Source organism: Rhinolophus sinicus, chromosome 5 (genome assembly GCF_057876585.1).
Source record: "Rhinolophus sinicus isolate RSI-liver-muscle chromosome 5, RSI-T2T, whole genome shotgun sequence".
NCBI classification, from domain to species: Eukaryota; Metazoa; Chordata; class Mammalia; order Chiroptera; family Rhinolophidae; genus Rhinolophus; species Rhinolophus sinicus.
In genome coordinates this window covers 111,462,282-111,482,950 of record NC_142505.1, presented here as the reverse complement: position 1 = coordinate 111,482,950, position 20,669 = coordinate 111,462,282, and the positions used below count along the sequence as shown (strand labels likewise).

At 57.8% G+C, this 20,669-nt stretch overlaps 1 protein-coding gene across 5 annotated transcripts in view; it reads right to left on the bottom strand.

Annotated features, from left to right (window-relative positions):
- The window catches only part of ADAP1 (ArfGAP with dual PH domains 1), a 46,054-nt gene that overhangs the window by 15,874 nt on the left and 9,511 nt on the right, over nt 1–20,669 (bottom strand). For 4 of the 5 annotated variants that reach the window (XM_074314068.2, XM_074314066.2, XM_074314069.2 and 1 more), the window contains exons 2-4: nt 10,569–10,699; nt 5,400–5,491; nt 459–541 (exon numbers count right to left, since the gene is read on the bottom strand). In XM_074314068.2, coding sequence (XP_074170169.2) covers nt 459–541; nt 5,400–5,491; nt 10,569–10,699 — 306 coding nt within the window. Of the gene's footprint in view, nt 1–458; nt 542–5,399; nt 5,492–10,568; nt 10,700–16,997; nt 17,022–20,669 lie in introns of those variants that run through there. The other variant, XM_074314070.2, reaches the window with a different exon arrangement.

Sequence of the window (20,669 nt, the reverse complement as noted above, 5' to 3'; positions counted from 1 at the left end):
CCGTGGTGCTGCCAGCCTCCAGGCAGCCAGGCCCGTCCCTGGCTTTGGGGCACCTACACAGCATTCCCTCTGCCCCACAGCTGGGCCAGAGGCCTGTCCACCGCCCTCCCCGCCAGGACCCACTCCCCCTGCAGGCCACCCCAGAGCAGAGATCTGCATGCTTCCTGCACCAGCCAGGAGAGCCCAGCCGCAGCCCTGCGGGTCCCCACCCCCCACCCTCTCTGTCAGGGGACTAAGCACCAGGCCACCCAGCTCAATGTCAGCAGGCCAAGAGCTGGACACGTGTTCAGGCCAGTTCGCCAGTTGCTACCCAGGTTTATAATAATTCTGCAGCTCTGGGAGAGGGAAACAAACAGAGAGACACAGACAGACAGACAGACAGACAGACAGACAGACAGACACACACACACACACACACACACACACACGAGGGGAAGGCAGAGGGGGGCCTGCCTTACCTGCAGAGTAGGGCTCCTGCCTCTCGGGGTTGGTGAACTCCTGCCGCTCGTACTTGGCCCGGATCCACTGCTCCCGCAGGAGGCTGGGGAAGGAGAGGGCGGAGAGGAGAGCCTGGCCCCACGGTCCAGCAGACGCCACGGGGACGCTCCCCGAGCCTGACCGCGGCAACAACACATGGCTCCTGAGAGAAGCACTGCTCACAGTGGCCTTGGACACGTCCCACGGCCTCGCCAAAGGCAGGGTGAGGGCTACCAGCTGTGATTTTTAAACGTGTTTGCTAATGAGACAGTTCCTCCCCTTTCTAAAAAACTGAGAATTCACATACCATCAAATCCACCCATTTAAAGTGCTCAGGTCAGTGGTTCATACTATATTCACAAGCTGTGCAGTCCTCCCCGCACCACTATCTAGGTCCAGAACATTCCATCACTGTGAATAGAAACCTGTACCCACTGGCACTCACTCCCTGGCCCCCAAGCACGAGTCCACTGCTTGTCTCTGTATTTGTGGGTTCTGGGCGTTTCGTGTGGGCGAATTGTGCAGCGTGGCAGCTGCTGTGACCGGCTTGCCTTCCTGAGCATGAGTTCAGGCCGACTCTCCCTTTGCCTGTGAGGCAGGACTCAGCTCGGTGGGGGAAGGTGAGGCTGGGCCCAGCCCCCAGCCGCAGTGGGCGCCTGTCCATCCCCGGGGTCAGCTGGGTCCTAAGGCGCAGCTCAGGTCTCAGGGAGGGAAGCAGAGCTAGAGCAGCAGGAAGCCCGCCCGGCAGGGCGGCCTGACCCACAGAGAGGGCAGCCCATACCTCTGACCACTCTGGCCCTTTCTGGAGAGCCACTGGCTCCTTCACCCACCCACACTCCGTGTGCCCTCCTGCCATGCCGCTGGCCACCCCACAGCCTGGAGTCCCCAGGCAGGATAGTGTACACCCAAACCCCACGTCCCAGCTCCCTCAGTTCTCCCAGTGCCCACAGGACCCTCTGTGACCCCAGGGGGCTTGACCGTGTGTCAGCTCCCCCACCTCAGCGGGTGGCTGCCTCCCTCGCTCCCACTCAGCCCTCTCACCCCACCCCTGCTCTCAGGCCATCAAGGAGGCGTTGCCCTGTCAGCTGATGTGCCAAGGCCGGCATGGCGTCCACTGGGCTCCACGGCCTCTGTTTCCATTTCTCACTCGTACGGGTTTAAACTCCACTGCACAGAGCTGTACTTTACCTCGGAAGACGCCATCCGCCCAGGGTGTGGGCCCAGGGGGAGGGTGGGCTCGGCCTCAGCACGTTCCCCAGGCCCAGCTGCTTCTGTTTCCAGCCCCTCACGCCGCACAGAACAGAAGGAAGCCTCTGGCTTCACTGGCCCACGCTCAGCCACAACGCTGGGCTTGGACCTGGGTGCCGGGGTGCGATCCACCCCACAGCAGCCCCCACAGCAGCTCTGGGCTGTACTCAGTGTCTTCACCCATGGGGTATCTCAGAACAAGAGTTCACAACCCCCCAGTTCTGGAGCCCCACAGGTGTCCAAGTACCCCCATTTCTGGGGCCGCAGGCTGCCTGGTGTGTGGCCGCACCGCCAGTCCCGCCCTCTTCACGGGGCCTCCCCATGAAGCCCCACCCTGTACACCTTGCTCGCAGATGTCCAGCCTCCAGGACAGGGAGACAGTGAGCTGTCATTTGAGCTGCTCGTCTGTGGCATCCATCTCAGTGACCCTCTCCTGCCTCTTATGAGGCCACCGGGCATGGAAGTCGGGCTGCCCTCACCCACCATGACCTCACGCGAGACCCTTCACTCCATGTCATCTGCAAAGCCCCGCTTTCCAAACAAGGTCCCTTCACAGCCAGGGTGAGGACGTGATCTATCTTTTGGGAGAAGCTGCTCAACCCCTTCAAGGGAATCAGCTCCTCTCCTGCACCCAGTTTCTTATCTGTAACACAAGGGCCTCCCCAGGCCCAGAAGCTTCCCAGAGCAGCCACAGGAACGGGCTGGTGGGGGGAGCGAGGGGTGGTCCCCATCCCACTTGGAAGAGCTGTCCCGATGAATGGGGTCAGCCTATAGCCAGCTGCCTGGGCTGGCCCTGCCATGGCATGGGGCCCTGACCGCCTGAGGCCACCTGATTCAGCCTCCTGCACACCTGTGACGAGGGGGGAGTGCCCACACCCACACCGATGGTGTCTGGGGGGCCAGGATGAAACCACGTGAGGGCCCCAGCGTCTGTCCTGTGCTCTGGAGAACCAGGCCCCCACCAGCATCCCGTCAGGGCCCTTGGGGTCAAAATGGGTCCCCTCAACCCAGAGACAACCAGGAGGTGGGACGGGTGCCAGGAGGGCAGGGATGCCAGGTGTCTGCTCCCACCCTGCCCCCATTGGCACCTGCAGCTCGAGGATGGCGCCAGACATCTTTGTGCCCCCAAGGCTGGTGCAGCCCGGCGGCCAGAGGGCACCTGCTGAAATGACCCCTGACAAACGTGGCTGGCAGGATGCGCGAGGCGTGGTGTGCCGGGGTCCTGCCTCCTGCCTGCGGTTCTGCCCCTGGGCTCTGGCCTCTGACTGTCACTACTGGACGCCTTTCTCTCACCCCAGCTCCACTGCGCCAGCCTCTGGGTTGAGGCTTTGCCTCCTGGGGACGTGACCCCCTCGTGCCTCGGTTTCCCTGTCACACAGGAGCAGTGCATCAGGTGGTTCCTTCCCTTTCACTGGGTATAGAGGGCACAGCACACTCCCGCTCAGCTCTTGCCCCCTCCAGCCCCATCATGTCATCTGTGGGATTCCTGAGGCTGTTACAGGCTGGATTGTGTCCACCCCCCAAAACCTCCTGTTGGAGTCCTAACCCCCAGGACCTCAGACTGGCCCTTGTTTGGGAACAGGGTGGTTGCAGATTCATAAATTAAGATGAGGTCATCCTGGAAAGGGTGGCCCTGACGTGGGGCCACATAAGAAGGGGAAATCATCTGGGCACAGATACACAGAGGGATGACCACATGGGACACAGGGAGAAGATGCGTCTACACGCCAGCGAGAGGCCTCAGGAGGCCCCACCCTGTGCACCTTGCTCGCGGATGTCCAGCCTCCAGGACCGGGAGACACTGAGCTCTCATTTGAGCTGCTCCTCTGTGGTGCTTTGTCACCAAGGCCCCCGGAAGCGAACACAGCACTCTTTTCAGCAGGGACACTACTCGCTGGGACCCGGTGAGCGAGGGGCACCTACCGGCCCACAGCTGCTGGGAAGCGGGGTGCTTGCTGCACTTCTGTACCAGACCCCCTGCCACCCCAATCACACAGGAAGCAGGCGGGGGGCTGGTTTCCATGAGTAAGACTGAGAGGAGTGGTATGACTGTCTGTCCCCCACATCAGGATCGAAACTCAAGGGTACGGGGGGGGGGGGGGGGTCAGACAGGAAGACAGCCTGAGTCATGGCCGGCCACCGGAAACGACCCTCAGCCTTGCATGCTTCTCCCTGGGTTCCAGCTCACAGGGGCTCCGAGCCTCAGACAGGAGGGAGGGAGGGACCACTGTGTCCAGAGAACTCACTCTGGCCCAGACTCGGTCACACGCTTCACGTCACCTCGTTCTGTCCCCATGACACCCTGGTACCAGGCGGCAACCTCCTGGCCTTACAGCTGGGGAAACTGAGGCCTCTGCCTCCTGGAGGCTGCTGCAGACCAGTCGTGCAAGGAGACCTGTTCAAAGTGTGCAAAGTCGGAGGCTGCACCCTGAAGTCTACAAAGGAATTCAAACCACACCTCCCACCATTGCACACCTCTCTACAGTATGCATAGGCTTCACATGCATCCGCCTGCCCTTCCACAGCGCTCTACAGTTTACACAGACATTCACATGCCACCTCCACCATTGCAGGCACTCCACAGTGAGCTTGGTGCACACACCCCCTGCCACCGTCCCGGACTTATGGCTGCCGGGGTACATCTACCTGCTGATACCCCCCTGTGAGGGGATCTCTGAGACCCCACCTCTCCTGGCACCCATGCCCCTTAGGGCCGGGCCTGGCCCTCCACTGGGCTCTGTCATGCGGGGACCAACCCCTCTGGGCCGCAGGGCCCCCTCATCAGGAGCCGCTCATCTCCAAGTGCCTTGGAGGCAGCAGAGGCCTGGCCGGGGGTTCTGAGTGACCCTGGGAGCCAATCCTGCTCTGGGAACACAGGCCGGGGCGTCCTGGGGGCTGATTTGGGAGTTAGAAGTGCTGGGAGAGGAGGGGACAGGAGGAAGGCCAGGCCTGAGCAGCAGCTCCTGTGACGGGGGCGGGTCTCCCAGGAGCCCCCCGCAGAAGGATCAGGACAGCTGATTGCCCCAGCCCCCTAGTACCCCAAGAATGGGGGCCCTCTGCCCCTCGCACGCACCCACAGGTGTGCCCACCCTGTGCTGGGCGTGGGGAAGAAAGCATCTGAGGGCCACCCTCCCCTCGAGGAGCCCTAGCCCACGGGACCCAAGGAAAGCACTCAGGGTCCCCAGCTCTGGGTGACCAGAGACAGGGTCCTCAGCAGAAACACAAAAGGGAGCCAGACCAGAGGGGGCGGGAGTGTCACTGGAGGTGGGCCTGGGGACAGGTGGGGCAAACGTGGGCATGGGCGCAGGGATGGCCATCGCCTGGATGGGAGAGGGGACAGTCAGAGGCAGCCAGGCTGGGAATACAGGCTGGACAGTCGCGCAAGGCCCCATGGTGTGGGCAGAAGGGGACACTGAGGTTCACACAGGTTAGCGACTGATGTAAGGCCTCCAGGGGACACACAAGAGGAGTCCCAGACCTTTCCCCACGTCCCCGGCTCCCCCAGCTGCCATGCCCAGAATCAAACCAAGCACGGGAGGGGCTGCGCACAGTGTGGCAGCCAGCCGGCTTCCCCGCCCTTCCCCTGCCTGGTCCTCTGGGAGCCAAGCAGGGGGTGGAGGCCAGGACCCAGCACTGTTTACCAGTGACGCAGACAAAGCCCCTTTGTTACTTACTGACAGTCGGAAAACGTGGGCCGGTAGTGGAAGGATGGCACTTGGGACTCGTATGTGGCCCTCGCAGCATCGTTCCCATGCGAGGCCATGAACTGCAAGAGAGAGGAAGGGGTCAGAGCGCCTGGGGGCCCAGAGCGGGCAGACCTCAGGGCCCCGAGGGCGTGGCCACTGCCTGACGGGAACTCCCGTCCCCCACACACCCCCATCCCTGTCCCAGGGAAACCGTTTGGAGAGAAAGGCCACAGACCCAGCTTCCCCAGCAGGTGCAGAGAGGAGCGCCTCCTTGGGACAGCAGGGTCTGAGCCCCACGGCCACCCTGAGACAGGCACCCGGCTGCAGGGTCTGAGCCCTCTGCCAGAAATGCCCCATGTCTGCCTCACACAACGCCTGGCTTATTCACTCAAGGGACCCATATTTAGGGAACAGCTAATGTGTACCAGACACAGGGGGCGCCCTGGAGACAAGCTGAGAGAAGGCCACCTGGCCCACATGAGGCTGACGCCCCTGGAAGGCAGAAAGTGATTACAAACTGCACCAAAGCAGAAGGAAAGCAGCGGGGGGTGGAGGGTGACCACACAGGGGCTGGGGGATGGCTCTCGAGGAGGCGCTGGCAGGGGAAACAGCACGTGCACAGGCCCTGAGGCCCACCTGCCGGGCATGTGGGAGACACCTGCAGCCATGGCGGGTGGGGAGGCCCTGCGGCGCCTCGAGGACAAGGGGACGAGAAACCCCTCCGTCTAAAGTCACTGCGCTTTGAGGACCATCGGACTGTGAATATGGGTGGCCCAAGAACATCAACTGGAAAAAATCAGGGATGAGACATTTCAGCAAAAGACTGCTACCAAATTAGAATTATAAAATCAATTTCTTTTCTGTATAAAACTCAATCTGCTAGAAGATATAACCAAAGGAAAGACCCGTTTACGACAGCGACTAGGCAAAATACCTAAGAATTAGCCTAATGAGAAACATTCAAAGTCTCTACAGAGAAAAAACGTGCTTCTGAGGAGGCAACCGAAACACGAACAAAAATGCCCCCCATGCGTTCTCAGACGGGGAGACGGGAAGCAGACTCTCTCCCTTGATAATCTGTGTAGTTTATTGCAATACACACACACACACACACACACACAACCAGGAACAGAATTTTCTAAAGCCAGCAACGATTCTAAAGTTCACCTTAAAATTAAGAAGCAAAAATACCCTAGAAAGTTCTGAAAATGAGGATGTCCCTACCAGATGCTGACACCTGCAGGCACGCCACCATAGACAAAGCCGGTGCCAAGCAGAAAGCGTAACTCAATGCGACACAGCGAAAGGTGCAGCAAGGGGGCCACCAGGACCCAATGTCCACTGCTGAGCAGCTCAACCAGCACAGTAACGCACAGTAGTGGTGACATTGCAGGCCAGTGGGGACTGTCCATTAGGTGGTTATCCATAGGGTTAGGACACTGGGAAAGCATCGGAGAAAAAGTAGGGTTGGGTACACCTTCCAGTAAAGGGAACTCCAACTGAACATTTCTTTCCAAAGTTAAATAATAAAAGTGGCAGATAAAAATCATGGGACAATTTAAAAAATAATTTTAGGAAAATATAGGAGGAAATCTTTGCGACTTTGGATTAGGAAATGGTTTCTTAGATATGACACCAAAAGCATAAGAAGGCGGGTGGCCTGGACGCACGCTACAACTTCTTCAAAATTAAAACCTTTTGTGCTTCAAGGGTTACCATCAAGAAAGTGAAAAGATGTGCTGAACCTCAAAAACGTGATGCTACACGGAAGAAGCCAGACACAAAAGGTCACAGCGTGTGATTCCACTCATGTGAAGTGTCTACAACAGGCACATCCACGAGTCAGGAAATGGGGGAGTGGTCACCAGGGGCTGGGGCGGGCGTGGGGTCTCCTCCGGGGCTGGAAATGTTTTGGACCCAGACAGAGGGGCGGTTGCCCAACACTGTGAATGTGCCAAATGGCACTGAGCTGTTCACTGCAAAACGGGAATTTTACGTTATGTCAACATAAAAAATAAAAAAAATATATATAGCTAGCTCCTTAAGAATATAAACTCTACTATTTACATTTTAAAAATATTGTTGAAAATAGAAAATTAAAAGACAATGCACAGAATGAGAAAAAGTATTTACAAATACTGTATCTGATACGGGACTTTTGTCCAGAATATATAAGGAACTCTTAGTAACAAAATTAAGAGACAAACCAGTAATTTTTAAAATGGGTAAAGGGTCTGAATGCACATTCTGCAAAGAAGACATACGAATCGTTCAAAGCTCATCAGAGATGCCCACCACCACCGGCCACCAGGGAACTGCAAGTCAGAACCGCGAGCTCAACCTCAGGGCCACTGGCTGGCTGAGACCAGAGACGGTGGGGCGACAGGGAGGCTGGATTCCTACATGTCACTGGTGGGGGAGGTGCAGCGGCTTTGGGAAAACAGTCTGGCAGTTCCTCGACTGTTAAGCAGAGTCAGCACAAGACCAGCAATTCCGCTGCCGCCCAAGAGGCGTGAAAACGTGCCACACAGAAACGCAGAGTCCAGAGCTGCATTCTGGTAACGGCGGGAACAACAAGACCCTGCAGAGGACGAACGCGCGGCCCGTCCCTACCATGGAAACTATGCTGCTACGAGGGCAGCCAGGCGCCGACATACCTGTGGCCTCAGTGAGAGGACAGAGGCACAGGAGGCCGTGCTCGTGTGGCTCCATTGGGGTGACATGCCCAGACAGGCAGGTCCAGAGACAAGACGCAGGCCTCCTGCCGCCAGCGGGCCGGGCACGGGGCACTGGGGAGCGGCTGCCGTGGGGGCCGGCCGGGCTCGTTTCGGGGTATGACAATTTTCTGAAATCAGACGGTGGCGCTGGGTGCACGGCCCTGTGAACTGTGCGCCTAAAAGGGTGAGTCGCAGGGCGTGTGAATGAGGCCTCAATAAAGCTGCTTTGAGTAAAAATAACCCTGGGGTGGAGGAGGCCAACCTACGCTTGCTGTGAACCCTGAAACCACAAGAGAAAGGTTGGTAGATTTGACTACATCAAAGTACAAAGTTCCCACGGCAAAAGCACATGAGCAAAGGCAAAAGGCAACTGAGAAAACCGTCTTCAGCCTGTACCTTAAAGGGTTAAAGGCCAGAGAAAATGAGTCACTAGTAACAAAGTGGGAGGAAACACCAAGGACCCTCGTGTCACCCAACACAACTTCATTCAAGATAAGAAAATGCCAGCTGAAGACCAGCCCCCCACTCCTAGCAAAGGAAGAGCTGCAGGCGGGCCGTGAGCAGTGGGCGGGGCCGTGAGCAGTGGGCGGGGCCGTGGGCGGAGTTGTGCGCGATGGGCGGGGCCGTGGGCCTGCTGGGGGGCGTGCTCAGGCTGGAAGCAGCGCCAGGGGAGTTCCAGGCACGCAGCCTCCGGCCATGCACCTCCATATCCAGGAGCTTCCACTGACTTCCACGTGACCCAGGTGACGCAGAGGCTGGTCACTGGCCGAGGGTCACAGTGGGAGGGGACGAGACCCACCGTGTCCACCCAGAGAGGCCTGGTTAGTCAGGGAAAATTCTCCACACAGGCCAGCTGCAGCCACAGGGGGAATGGGGTGCTCTTCACGCACGAGCACACAGGGCACTTGTCCAACCTGGGCGTGTCAGAAAGATGCACAGCCCGCCACCCAGGGCAGGGAGGAGGGGAGACACCGAGTGCCTTGACGGAGGAGTGTGCAGGCTGTGGCCCAGCCACACCACAGACTGTGTCGGCCTTCGTGAGCACGTGGGGGGCCAGACGCTTGCCACCACACACTGGACAGTGACCACAGGATGCTCAGTGACAGAAGCCACCGCGGGAGGCCTCACAAGCATGGTGCCATTCATGTGCAATGTCCAGAACAGGCAACTCTACAGACAAAGCAGAGGTGTGCCCGCTTAGGCCTGGGGCGGGGTGACAGCTACAGGGTTTCTTTCGAGGTGACAAAAGTGTTCCAGAAGTGACTATGGTGACAGCTGCACACCCCTGGGAACACACTAAAAACCACAGGCTTGTGCACTTACATGGGTGACGTGATGGCATGTGAGTCCCATCTCAGTAACCAGTGTTTTAAGGGATGTCATAGGACATAAAGTTTAGGGGAAGGGCAGGAAAAGAAACGAAGAGACTGGAAAAGACGAGCCCCTCGAGGCGGCCCGCCCAGGGCCCGCTCCCGGCTGCAGCTGTCACAGAGGAGTCCTGGGCGGTGAGCACACTCATGCCCCAGGCTAGTCTGGCTTGGCTGGAGTCATGGACTCCCCAGCTGACCAGCAGCCCAGAACAAAGGGCTGCAGGGAGCCCCCCTTCCAGACTCCCCAGCGAGAAGCCAGGGCGAGACCCAGCCTTGGAGCGGGAGTTCAGGCACTGTGTTTTAAGGGCAGAGCACAGGTGCAGACAGCACAGAGGACTCAAGTCCCTGCCCCTGTCCCCTGTGCAGCCAGCATCGGCACCAGCCGGTTTCTGCACACCTTCCCATGAGCATCTGCAGATAGAAAGCAGAGGTTTCCTAGTAGCACACGAGTCTGGGTTCCTCTTCCCTCCTTCCCACCATGGCATCACACCACAAGTGTCATTCCCGCCTCGGCGCCAGAGCCCACTGCAGGAAGGCACCCAGGGGGGCCTCCTATGTCCTGTCTGACCTGCTGACATCAGGGTGTCTCGGTGAGTGTCCCGCGTGCATAGGTTCTGACTTGGTGGGGGCCCAGGACTCTGCACCTCTCCCAAGTTCCTGGGGAGGCCGATGTCACCAGGATCACACTGAGAGCAGTGAACTAGCTACTCTCAGGTTGGGGGTGCACACGGGGCCACCAAACCTGGACTCCCCACACCCATGGTGGCCCCCGACCAAGCTGCCACCTTCTGTCACTGGCTGGCCACCAGGCCTCCCGAGGCCCTCGCCCCTGCAGTGGGGTCTGAAGCACCAGTAGGTGTTGGTCCTCGGTTCCCCGCCTGTGTCCCCACGGCCTCCACGAGGGGCTCACGGGTCAGGCCCACCCTCCTGCACCCCACCTGGGTGGTCTCCACACCACATCCCTCTTGCCACCGCAGCCCCAGTCACCACCCTTTTCATCGCCTGGTGTTACCTGCCTGACCCTCAGGGCAGGCCCCCAGGGGACCCCTCCCGCCCCGCCCAGGCCGTACCTCCACTTGAGCCTCCTCCCAGGTGTCCAGGCGGACGGACTTGACCTTGCTGACCTGGGGGATGTTGCGATGGATCCCGGAGCAGCTCAGGCAGATGAATACGCCGAGGGTGTAAGAGGCCCAGTCAGGGTCTGGAAAGCAAAGGGCACAGTATCAGGGGGACCCGGCCCACGGCTGGAAGCCCCAGTCCCACAGGACAGGAGGCTGGCGTGGGAATCCGAGTTCACTGAGTCTGGGACCCTCGGCAGAGACCCCTGCACGCACCCCCCCCCCAAGAGGAGCAGCCCCACCGGTCATCCCAGCTGCCTGGGGACAGAGTGCTCTCAGACAGCGAGTGGACACCGTAGCCAGGGAGATGCTGGGCGACAGCAAGTCGAATGGTCAACATGCCAGATGACAGCCGCGATGAGTGCCGATGCTGCCCAGTGTGGCAAGGACACTGGCTTGACCACGCACGCCGACACACTCACGGGTAACACACCTTGGTGTCTAGTTTACTTGGAAAACTTCACCAGAAACACGTGTAGATGGAGTAAACGTGGCAGAGTGAATGGTCGGGAATCTGAATGGGGGGTGGGGGGGCAACGGTTCGGAGTGCCCGCCAATCAAACGAGGAAGGGATGGCCAGGGGTGCCGGGACGCCCTCCTCCCCTCTGCACATCCCTCATGGAAACTGGGCGAGGGCAGGGCTGCCCACAGGAGTCCCACAAAACCTTCTCCTGGCCCCGGCTGAGGCCACCAGCTTGAGCGGGACTCCCTGGGAGCCCCGAGAGGCCAGGCTATGCCACCCTGTGGTCACTACGGCCTGAGGGGCTGGGAGTCCACAGACCTGGGGATTGTGGGGGTCAATTGCATGGATACCCCTGGCCCAGGCCTGGGGGACACTTTCCTTCAGATAAGACAGGGCTGGGAGGTGGCTATGCTCAACTGTGGGCCACCACAGGCCACCCCCTGTCCTCCTGAGGACCTGGTCATGCACCTCCCTTCAGGGGCCTCCAAAGCATCCACCCTGGTGCCAAGTGGTCTGAGCTCCTCCTCAGATACCAAATGCCTGAGCCACAGCTCCACACAGCCCTATGCTGCGTGAGCGTGCGGAGTGCAGTGTGAGCATGTGGGGTGCACGTGTGAGTGTGTGGTGTGCACTGTGAGTGTGCCATGTGCACATGTGAGTGTGCGGTGTGCCCTGTGAGTGTGCCGTGTGCACATGTGAGTGTGCGGTGTGCCCTGTGAGTGTGCCATGTGCACATGTGAGTGTGCGGTGTCCACTGTGAGTGTGCCGTGCGCACATGTGAGTGTGCGGTGTGCCCTGTGAGTGTGCCGTGTGCACGTGAGTGTGCGGTGTGCACTGTGAGTGTGCCGTGTGCACTATGAGCATGCAGGGTGTACCAGTGAGCGTGCAAGCTGAGAGGGCGCAGGCGGGTGAGCTCAGCAGCGGCCAGAGAGCTTGGTCCAGGCAGTACAGGCAGCCCGCACTCCGCCCAGCCCAGCTTACAGCATCCCTGTCCCGGTCCCCAAGGGTGTGACAGTCTAGGGGCGAGCGGAGGAAGTGGAGGCCGGGAGGCAGGTCACTGGCCCAAGAGACTCGGCTTCTAAGTGGCACTCAGAATAGAGAAGTTTCAGGAGAAAAACAGCCGCGTCATCCTGCAGACCTGCACCCAGCCCCGCGGCTGGCTCTCCCAAGGGGCTGTGGGTACACGGAGCCCAGCCTCCTACGCTGGCGGATGGGCGAGGAGCACACACACGTCAGTGTCTCTGGGGTGGGGCTGGCTGGTGCAGGGAGGGCTCGGGTGGGTCTGAGGCAGTGGGAGGGGAAGTGCCCCTCCACAGGGACACAGAGGTGGGTGCTCTGAGGCCACCAGGAGCACCCCCACACATCCCCAGTCAGACACCCCTCTGCTTCCATCCCAGCACCTGCCAATCCAGGCATTTTCATTTATTTGCCCATTTGCTGTGCATGGTCTGCCTGGGCCCCTACAATGTAAGGGAGTCAGGGGTTAGGTGTGCTGTTATTCCCCCCCAGCAGCCCCGGCCCGGCCAGACAGATGCCCACACGTAGGGACCCAGACATCTGCTCTGTCCTGCAAGTCGTGTCCCTTGGCTCCCTTCCAAAACTCCAGGGTGACCTTCTGAGGTCGTCAAGGGACAGGTCACCAGCCCCTGTGGTGGCAAGGATTGGGCATTAACCAGAAGCCAGGGTTCTATGGAGAGGGTGGGGCCGGAGCTTGTGGGAGACCCTGGAATGTGGTCAGCAGGAGTCTCGGGTGGGGAGAAGGCCACGTTCCCCAGCTCTGAGCCTCAGGGGACAGGGGCAGAAGGTAACAGTCAGAGAACCATAAACCACCTTCCGCCAAAGGGCTCTCGAAGCCCTAGATAGGAGCCCACCCGTGACCAGGCTTCCACATGGGGACCAAGAGAAGGTTTCATAGCCCGCATGACCCGAGTTCTGCTAAAGGCTTTGTTCTCAGCATCTGCTCTCCCTTTTGGTGTCACTCGAATTGTGTGACTGCTGCAGAGGACACTCCACGTCCCTAGTCCCCTGTCCTGTGCTAAGTGGGCACAGCCTGCCCCACAGTGGTCCCTGCAGCCACTCTGGGGCACCTGAGGATGCCCAGGCATGCAGCCATCCTCCTTGGGTCTCAGGAGCCAGTTCCCTCTTTGCGAAAATGCTGCCCCAACAGGAAATGAGGAAATCTTCTGGACCGAAAGCCAGCAGGTCTGAGAAAAAGGGAACAAACAGGGAAGATGGGCTCACAAACCACAGACACGGCGACCATCCAGGGGACGGCTCAGGCCGCATAGCTCCCCAGGTGAGACACGTGGCCCCGCCCCGCCTACCACCTAGCCCTCTTGCAGTGGTGCTGCCTGGGGAGGACGGACCCTTCCTAGTGGCATGGAGCAGAGGGGAGCTGGTGACCCTGGTGGCAGGTTTTCCACTAGACAATTACACCAGGGCAGGGCAGTGGTTGTCCTCCAAAAGCCAGAAAGGGGGCAGTGGCTCCCTCACACCACTCGCACTCAGAGCAACAGAAGAGCCCTGGCTCCCACCCCCCCTCAGCCTGCTGTCCATACCCTGGCTGACCAGTGGCCGATTCCACAGTACACAGCAGAGCTGAGTGGTTGTGACAGACAACACATGCCCACAATGCCGAAAATATTTGTGTCTGGGCCTTTAAGAAAGGGTTTGCCAAGCCCTGCTTTAGAAGGACAAGAGGGTGTGACACAGAGTGAGCCCAGAAGAGCATGTGATCAGGACTGCTAATATCATCTGACAACAGGTACCGAGGTTCCACAAGAGGATTCACACCTGCCTGACATGTGGCAACTGTGCGAGGACCCACAGGGGTGCAATTTGGGGTTGTGTGACTAGAACCTGCCGCTGCCTGCTGTGTGTATGAGGGGATGTTCTCATGCGTGTGCGGGCCGCCTATTATGTAAGAATAACGACAGGCCAGTTATATCAAGTGTATTGAGGGCCGGAGCAGCACAGAGTTGTCACGTGACGAACAGAAAACCTGTGCCCTCTGTCAAAGCTTTGGGAATGGCTCACATGTGAAGGGCTGATACTGCCAGGTGTCCCTGAGGATGCAGAGAAAGTGGCACTCTCACAGCTGGTGGGATGCAGACTGCTCAGCCCCTCGGGAAGACAGTTTGGCAGCTGCTTACATATTAAACCTATATCTCTGCTACAACCCCACAGTTCTCCTCCTAGGTATTTACCCAGGAGAAATGAAAATGTCTCCACAAAGGATCTGCATATCCCACAGTTTGTAAAAAGCACAGGACAACGAACACAACTGGCCGGGCTATAGACCAGGAATGCAAGGCTGGCTTAACTCCTGCAAGTCAGTCAGTGTGACTCATCACATTCACAGATTAAAAAAGAAAACCCGTATGATCGTCTCAATAGATGCAGGAAAGCATAACATCCCAATAAAACTTTTCAGAAAACTAGGAATAGGTGGGAATGCCCAAACTTGACAGCATCTGAAGTGTCTGTAGCTGACATCCTTCTTGGGGCAGAAAGACTCGCTTTCTCCAAAATCAGGAACGAGATGTGAACGTGTGCTCTAGTCACTTCTATTCAGTGCTGAGCTGGGGGTTCTAGTCAGTGCAACGAGGCAGCAAAAAGAAATAAAAAGCACCTAGATTGGAAAGGAAGAAATAAAACTGCTTTTATTCATGCACAGCATGATTAGGTAGGAAATCCAACAGGCTCTACTAAACACTTCCAGAACTAACAAACAGGGTCACAGGATACAAGACACACAGAGAGAAACTGGCTGTTTCTATACACCTGCTGCAACAGGCAATTTAAAAGCCACGTGTACGCCAGGAGAGGCCTGCACCAAGTGTCAGGGTTTGTGATACCACTGAACTGGACCCTTAAAAGTGGGCAAGAGGGTAAACGCTGTGCTGCATGTATTTTACTACAATTAAACATTTTCAAGTACCATTTAAAATAGCACAAAAATATGAAAACTTAGAGCTAAATATGATAAGAGACAATGCAAAGCACTACAATGAAAACTACAAAACATCACTGAGAAAAATTAAGGACGACTAAACACATGGTGAAAAAGAGCATTTTCATGGATTGGAAGACTCAATATTGTTAAGAGGTAAATTCTCTCCATAATTGATCTATAGATTCAGTGTCACCCCAGTAAGAATTCCAGCAGTATTCACCAAATGGAAGTTAACATGCTGGCTCTACAACCCGTACGTCAGTGCGGCACCTACAACGGCCAAAGCCACTTTGAAAAAGGACAAGGATGAAGGAATAATGCCACTTGGCTTCAGAGTCGATCACAAAGCTGGTTGTCAAGACGGGGGTGCTATTGGCGTAGACACAGACAGGGGTCAACGGAGCGAGACTGAGTCCAGAAATAAACCCACAAGTCTGGGGACAACTGACTGTGGACGAAAGGATAAAGGCAGCTCCGTGGGGACAGAGTAACCTTCCTCCACACGTGCTGGAACAGGGACATGGCACCTGCAAACACTACACTGGGTCCATCCTGCTCACCATTTACAGAGAGAAACTCACTACACATCGCAGTATTCAACGTAAAATCTAAACCACAAAACTTCCAAAAGAAAACAGGGGAAAGACCTTCGTGACCTTGGGTGAGGCAAAGACCTGTTAGCTACAACACCAAAAGCAGAACTTATGTTAAAAGAAAGAAAGAAAAAAGATAAATAGACTTCATCAGAATTTTAAAAAAAGATCTCTTTTTGAAAGGCACTGGTTGAGGGAATGAAAAGGCAAGTCACACGGGAGAAAATCCTACAAACCCAACATTGATGAATGAGAGCCTGTGTCCAAAGTGCTCAGACTCTAGGAGGCAACAACCCAACTACAGAAACAGGTAAAGGACCTGAACAGAACTTAACCAAGATGCCCCACATCACTTGTCAACTGTCGTGGGTGCTGACTGCACAGACCGAGGGCGCTTTCGGGGTAACGGGAACGGGAAGCAGTTACTTCTCCCACCGCATGCCAGAAAAGGGTGTGCTTTCTTTTCTAGAAATCACACCTCAGAAAAGGGGAATTGTTAAAAGAAGCTGGCGTGACTATGGCCCCAGCCCTATTCCAAAGACGGGAGAAAGAGGAAAACCGGGTCTTCGGTTCTGGGGCTTTTGGGTTCAGCAGGGATATGTCCCTCTCATGGGACGCACCCCCCCTCTCGCAGACCTGGCGACCATGCTCTCCCAGAAGGGGGGAAGAGACACGTGGGCCACTCCAGAAGCCTGGCCTTGGGTAAGGAAGCAGCAGGAGACCCTCGCCTCCCCGGGCCGTGCCAACTGACCAATTACCTCACTTAATCCTCACAATTCCCTTGGAGGTGCAATCGTGTCCACGATTAGTCCACTTCTACGGAGTAAGGCAGATAAGCCCAGAGAGGGTCAGACACTTGCCCGAGGTCACACAGTGGCAGAACTGGGGTCTGTCTCCCACAGCCCAGCCCCAGCCCTGATCCACAGTCCTAGAAGGGCCCATGGAAGCCCCAGCCCAGGGCCCGGGCGGATGAGGAAACTCGTCTGTCATTCCTTGAGGTGACAACCTGTCCATCCTCCCTCTGCCCCCCTCCTAGGACAAGCCAGGAAGGCCGTTGGAAAGAGCAGGTGTTCTGACCCAAAGCCTGTCCTCTGCCCTGCACCTGCCCCTTGTGACACCCACAAGGAAGAACGGGCTCCTGCCTGAGGAGCCCGCACTGCAATCACACAGAAGAGCTTTACATCACACCAAGATAAACGCCTCCAGGAGAGGGGAGGTGCCAGGGCTGCTGGGAGGCCTGCCGGGAGGAGGAAGCAGAGAGCTAGGCACCAAAGCACAGGCAGGAAGTGAGGGAGGCACGATGGGGGCCGTCCAGGCCAAGCCAGCAGTGGGCGGGGAGTGGCTGACCAAAGCCAGAGGGAGGCGCTGACCTGAGTGGGAGAGTGTGGGCCCTCCTGCTTCTGCCCGACCTCGGCTACAGATCCCAAGGCATTCTGTCCCGGTGCCACCTTGACCATCTGGCCAAGGACGTGTAGGGCGGGCTCCTATGTGTGCACGTGCAGTGGGGAGACTAGGAGCTGGACAAAACAGAGGTTGGGAGGAGGTCCTCAGGGGAGACGGGTGGGTTGGTGCTTCAACTCTCCAAGTGGCCAGGCTGCACCTGCGGGCTTCCTTCTTGAGGCACGGCTAGGCCTGCCCAGCTGTGCACAAGCCCCTCCCCACCAGGCCTGCCCAGCTGTGCACAAGCCCCCTCCCCACCAGGTCTGCCCAGCTGTGCACAAGCCCCCACCAGGCCTGCCCAGCTGTGCACAAGCCCCCTCCCCACCAGGCCTGCCCAGCTGTGCACAAGCCCCTCCCCACCAGGCCTGCCCAGCTGTGCACAAGCCCCCTCCCCACCAGGCCTGCCCAGCTGTGCACAAGCCCCCTCCCCACCAGGCCTGCCCAGCTGTGCACAAGCCCCCTCCCCACCAGGCCTGCCCAGCTGTGCACAAGCCCCTCCCCACCAGGCCTGCCCAGCTGTGCACAAGCCCCCTCCCCACCAGGTCTGCCCAGCTGTGCACAAGCCCCCTCCCCACCAGGTCTGCCCAGCTGTGCACAAGCCCCCACCAGGCCTGCCCAGCTGTGCACAAGCCCCTCCCCACCAGGCCTGCCCAGCTGTGCACAAGCCCCCCCATCAGAACCAGTAGAAAGGGAGGAGGAGTGGGGTGTACACATGTACACAAACCCAATGTTCTGAACTCAGAGCCCCTCCTTGGAGGAGGGCAGAAGGCTGGCGGGGTCCACATCTGAGCACCCAGAACTCAGGAATGCCCCGCCCAGTGAGCTGAGGTCGGTGTCCAGAGCCTCAGGTCCCCCCAGGACAGACCATGAGGCCCGTGTATGTACTGACGGGCCCAAGGGCGGCCGAAGGCATGGCTGGTGTGTGTGGAGCAGGCAGACACGCTGCAGGAGCAGGAGGACGTGGGCGAGGCCAGGCCTGAGTCTCCGTGCGCACTGCTGCCCCAGCCCCACAAGGACGGGCCTGCCCACGTGTCCCCAGACCTCTCCTAGCCTTGGGTCAGGGTGACATCACCTGCGGCTCAGGGCAGACTCTGCCCCAAGCCACCAGCTTCCTCCTGGCTCCCCTTCCCACTCCCCCCGCTGTCACCATCCTCTATGTGCCCCGCTGTGCCATGCCTTCTCCCAGGGCACTCCAAGGTGACTCAGCCCCCTTACTATTTCCGGGAGGTGGACTGAGGCACCTGGGCCGGCGAGGCGGGGTGGGGGGCACTGAGCCAGGTGGAACAGGTGTATCCTCTAGGCCAAGGCCCTGCACAGGGAGGAGGGTGTGTGGTGGAACCTGTCTCGAGCTAGGGGTTGGCCAGCCCTGCGGCCGGGCTCCAAAGACCTTTGCCCCTCCCACGTCGAGGCCCAGCAGTGAAGAGGGCTGAAATGCCGGTGGTGAGAGCCGGTCGGTCGTGGGCTGTGCCAGAGACAGAAGGACAGGCCCTGGTACAGCATGTCAGTGGCTCAGGTCCAGAGGCCACGCCCTCCCCACACACAGCACCCGCCCCCTGCCCACGCGTACTCCTGTTCTCACTGTGGCTGCCTCCGTGTGCTGCACAGTTTGGTGTTTATTTCCTTATCCAGTTTCCCGCTGCGATCTAAGCTCCAGGAGGGCGGCACTCGTGAGCCCATCACCAAAGGGGTGCCCAGCACCCAGTAGGCCCCCATATGAGTGAGGCTGGCACCTTCTCTCTCCCCACTCGCCGCCCTCTCAGCGAGGGACCCGGTCTCCCATCCCACCCACAGCACAGAATCCCGGGCAGTGTCCTGCCTCTCGTCCCCTCCCGCCTGGCCCAGGGGGCGCCTTCCAGCACATTCCCTGCTCTCTCTTGCACCTTCAGTTCAGTTTCTCGCTCTCCTGCTCACTCCCCTCAGCGCCCACACACATGGCCAGATTCCAAAGTCCATCTGTTGACCCCATGTTCCCTTCCAGCCGCCTCCTCAGGTACCTCCACACCACCAACGCCCATGGCAGACACTGGCCTCCCTTCACAATGCAAAAGCAGGCCCTTCCTGCTGGAGGTCCTGCCGCCCACCCCACTCGTCCAGGGCCCTCTCCCTCGTATCTCATCTGGTCTCCTGGCTGTAAAAACCTGTATTTTAGGGCTACATCCACGTGGTGGTCACACAACATCGGGAATGCTATGCCTCTCGATTGTTCACTTTTAATAGCCAATTGTATGTAACGTGCATTTCACATATATTAAAAGGAAAAAAACAAACATTTATGCACATTTGATATCTTCTACTGGGTTCCCACCTCAGGCCCTTGTAGGCTCTAGTTCCTACAGACACACAGCACAGCCATCCTGCCAGCAGCCACCCCTGCAAAGCGGCAGCATGTCTGCAGGTCAGAGTCGAGAGGCCAGGTCTGCGCCCAGCCGCAGACTGACTCACTGCTGTCCATCCCGGCCTCCACACTGTCCTTGACAGCCGGGACTGACAGCCCATCCCAGAGAGGATTCTGGGAAGATGGCAGAGCAGGAAGCACCAGGAAACTCCGCTACTGGACAACCTACTCAGGAAGAACCTGCCTGACGCCAGTCACCATTCGGAACTCTGCAGTCTGCTGAAGGCTCGCAGCTTCTGGGGGAAGGCTTAGGCAGTAAATTGGGGTACATTGTGGTAATTTCAGCTCTTAGCACAGGAGCAGCTCCCCACCCACCCCTGTCCCCGGCAGGCAGCTGTGTACACAACGTGTGGGACCTAGGGTGGGCAAGGACCCTGTCCTCTAAATAGCAGGTCTATGCCTGATACCTGCTTGCTGCTTCGGGTCACAGAGGTGCCGAGGCGGCAGCCACTGGTGTGGCACCTCCCCACATTGTCACAGCCCTGCCCCCTCCAGCTGAAGTGGCTTCCAAGGGATTAAAGGGCTGGTTCCCTTCCCCATTTCATGTTTCATTTTTCCCCTTTTGGGAGCCTGATATTAACGACCAGGACCTTCAAAAACAACCACATATACAGGGAAAATTAGAACCTGACCATGAAAAAGGCTCCGAAAAGACCTAAGAAGTCATTACACGTACACCTCAGGCTGATCCTCAGCACAAAACAGCCTACAACTACAGCAAAACAAACAATAACAACAAAAAAGCAAACCCCAGGGAAGGGGGAGAATCTGATTTGCAGAGTTACCACACTACCAGATTCAAATGTCCAGTGTTCAACAAAAAATCACAAGGCATGCAAAGAAACGGGAAAGTATGGCCCAGTCAAAGGAAAACTAATTAACAGAACCTGTCCCTGAGAGTTAATGGCAGATATCTACACAAATTCTTCAAAACAACTGTCTTAAAGACACTCAAAGAACCAAAGACACTTGTGGAGACAGTTAAGAAAACAATATAGGAACAAAACAGAACTATCAATAAAGAGGCAGGCCCTTGTAGGCTCTAGCTCCTACAGGCACACAGCACCCTGTATATCAATAAAGAGGCAGGAAACCTAGGAAAAAAACAAACAGAAATTCTGGAGCTAAAAATACGGTACCTGAGATGGAAAACTCACTAGAGGGATTCAAAGGCAGATTTGAGCACAGAAGAAGGAATCAGTGAACT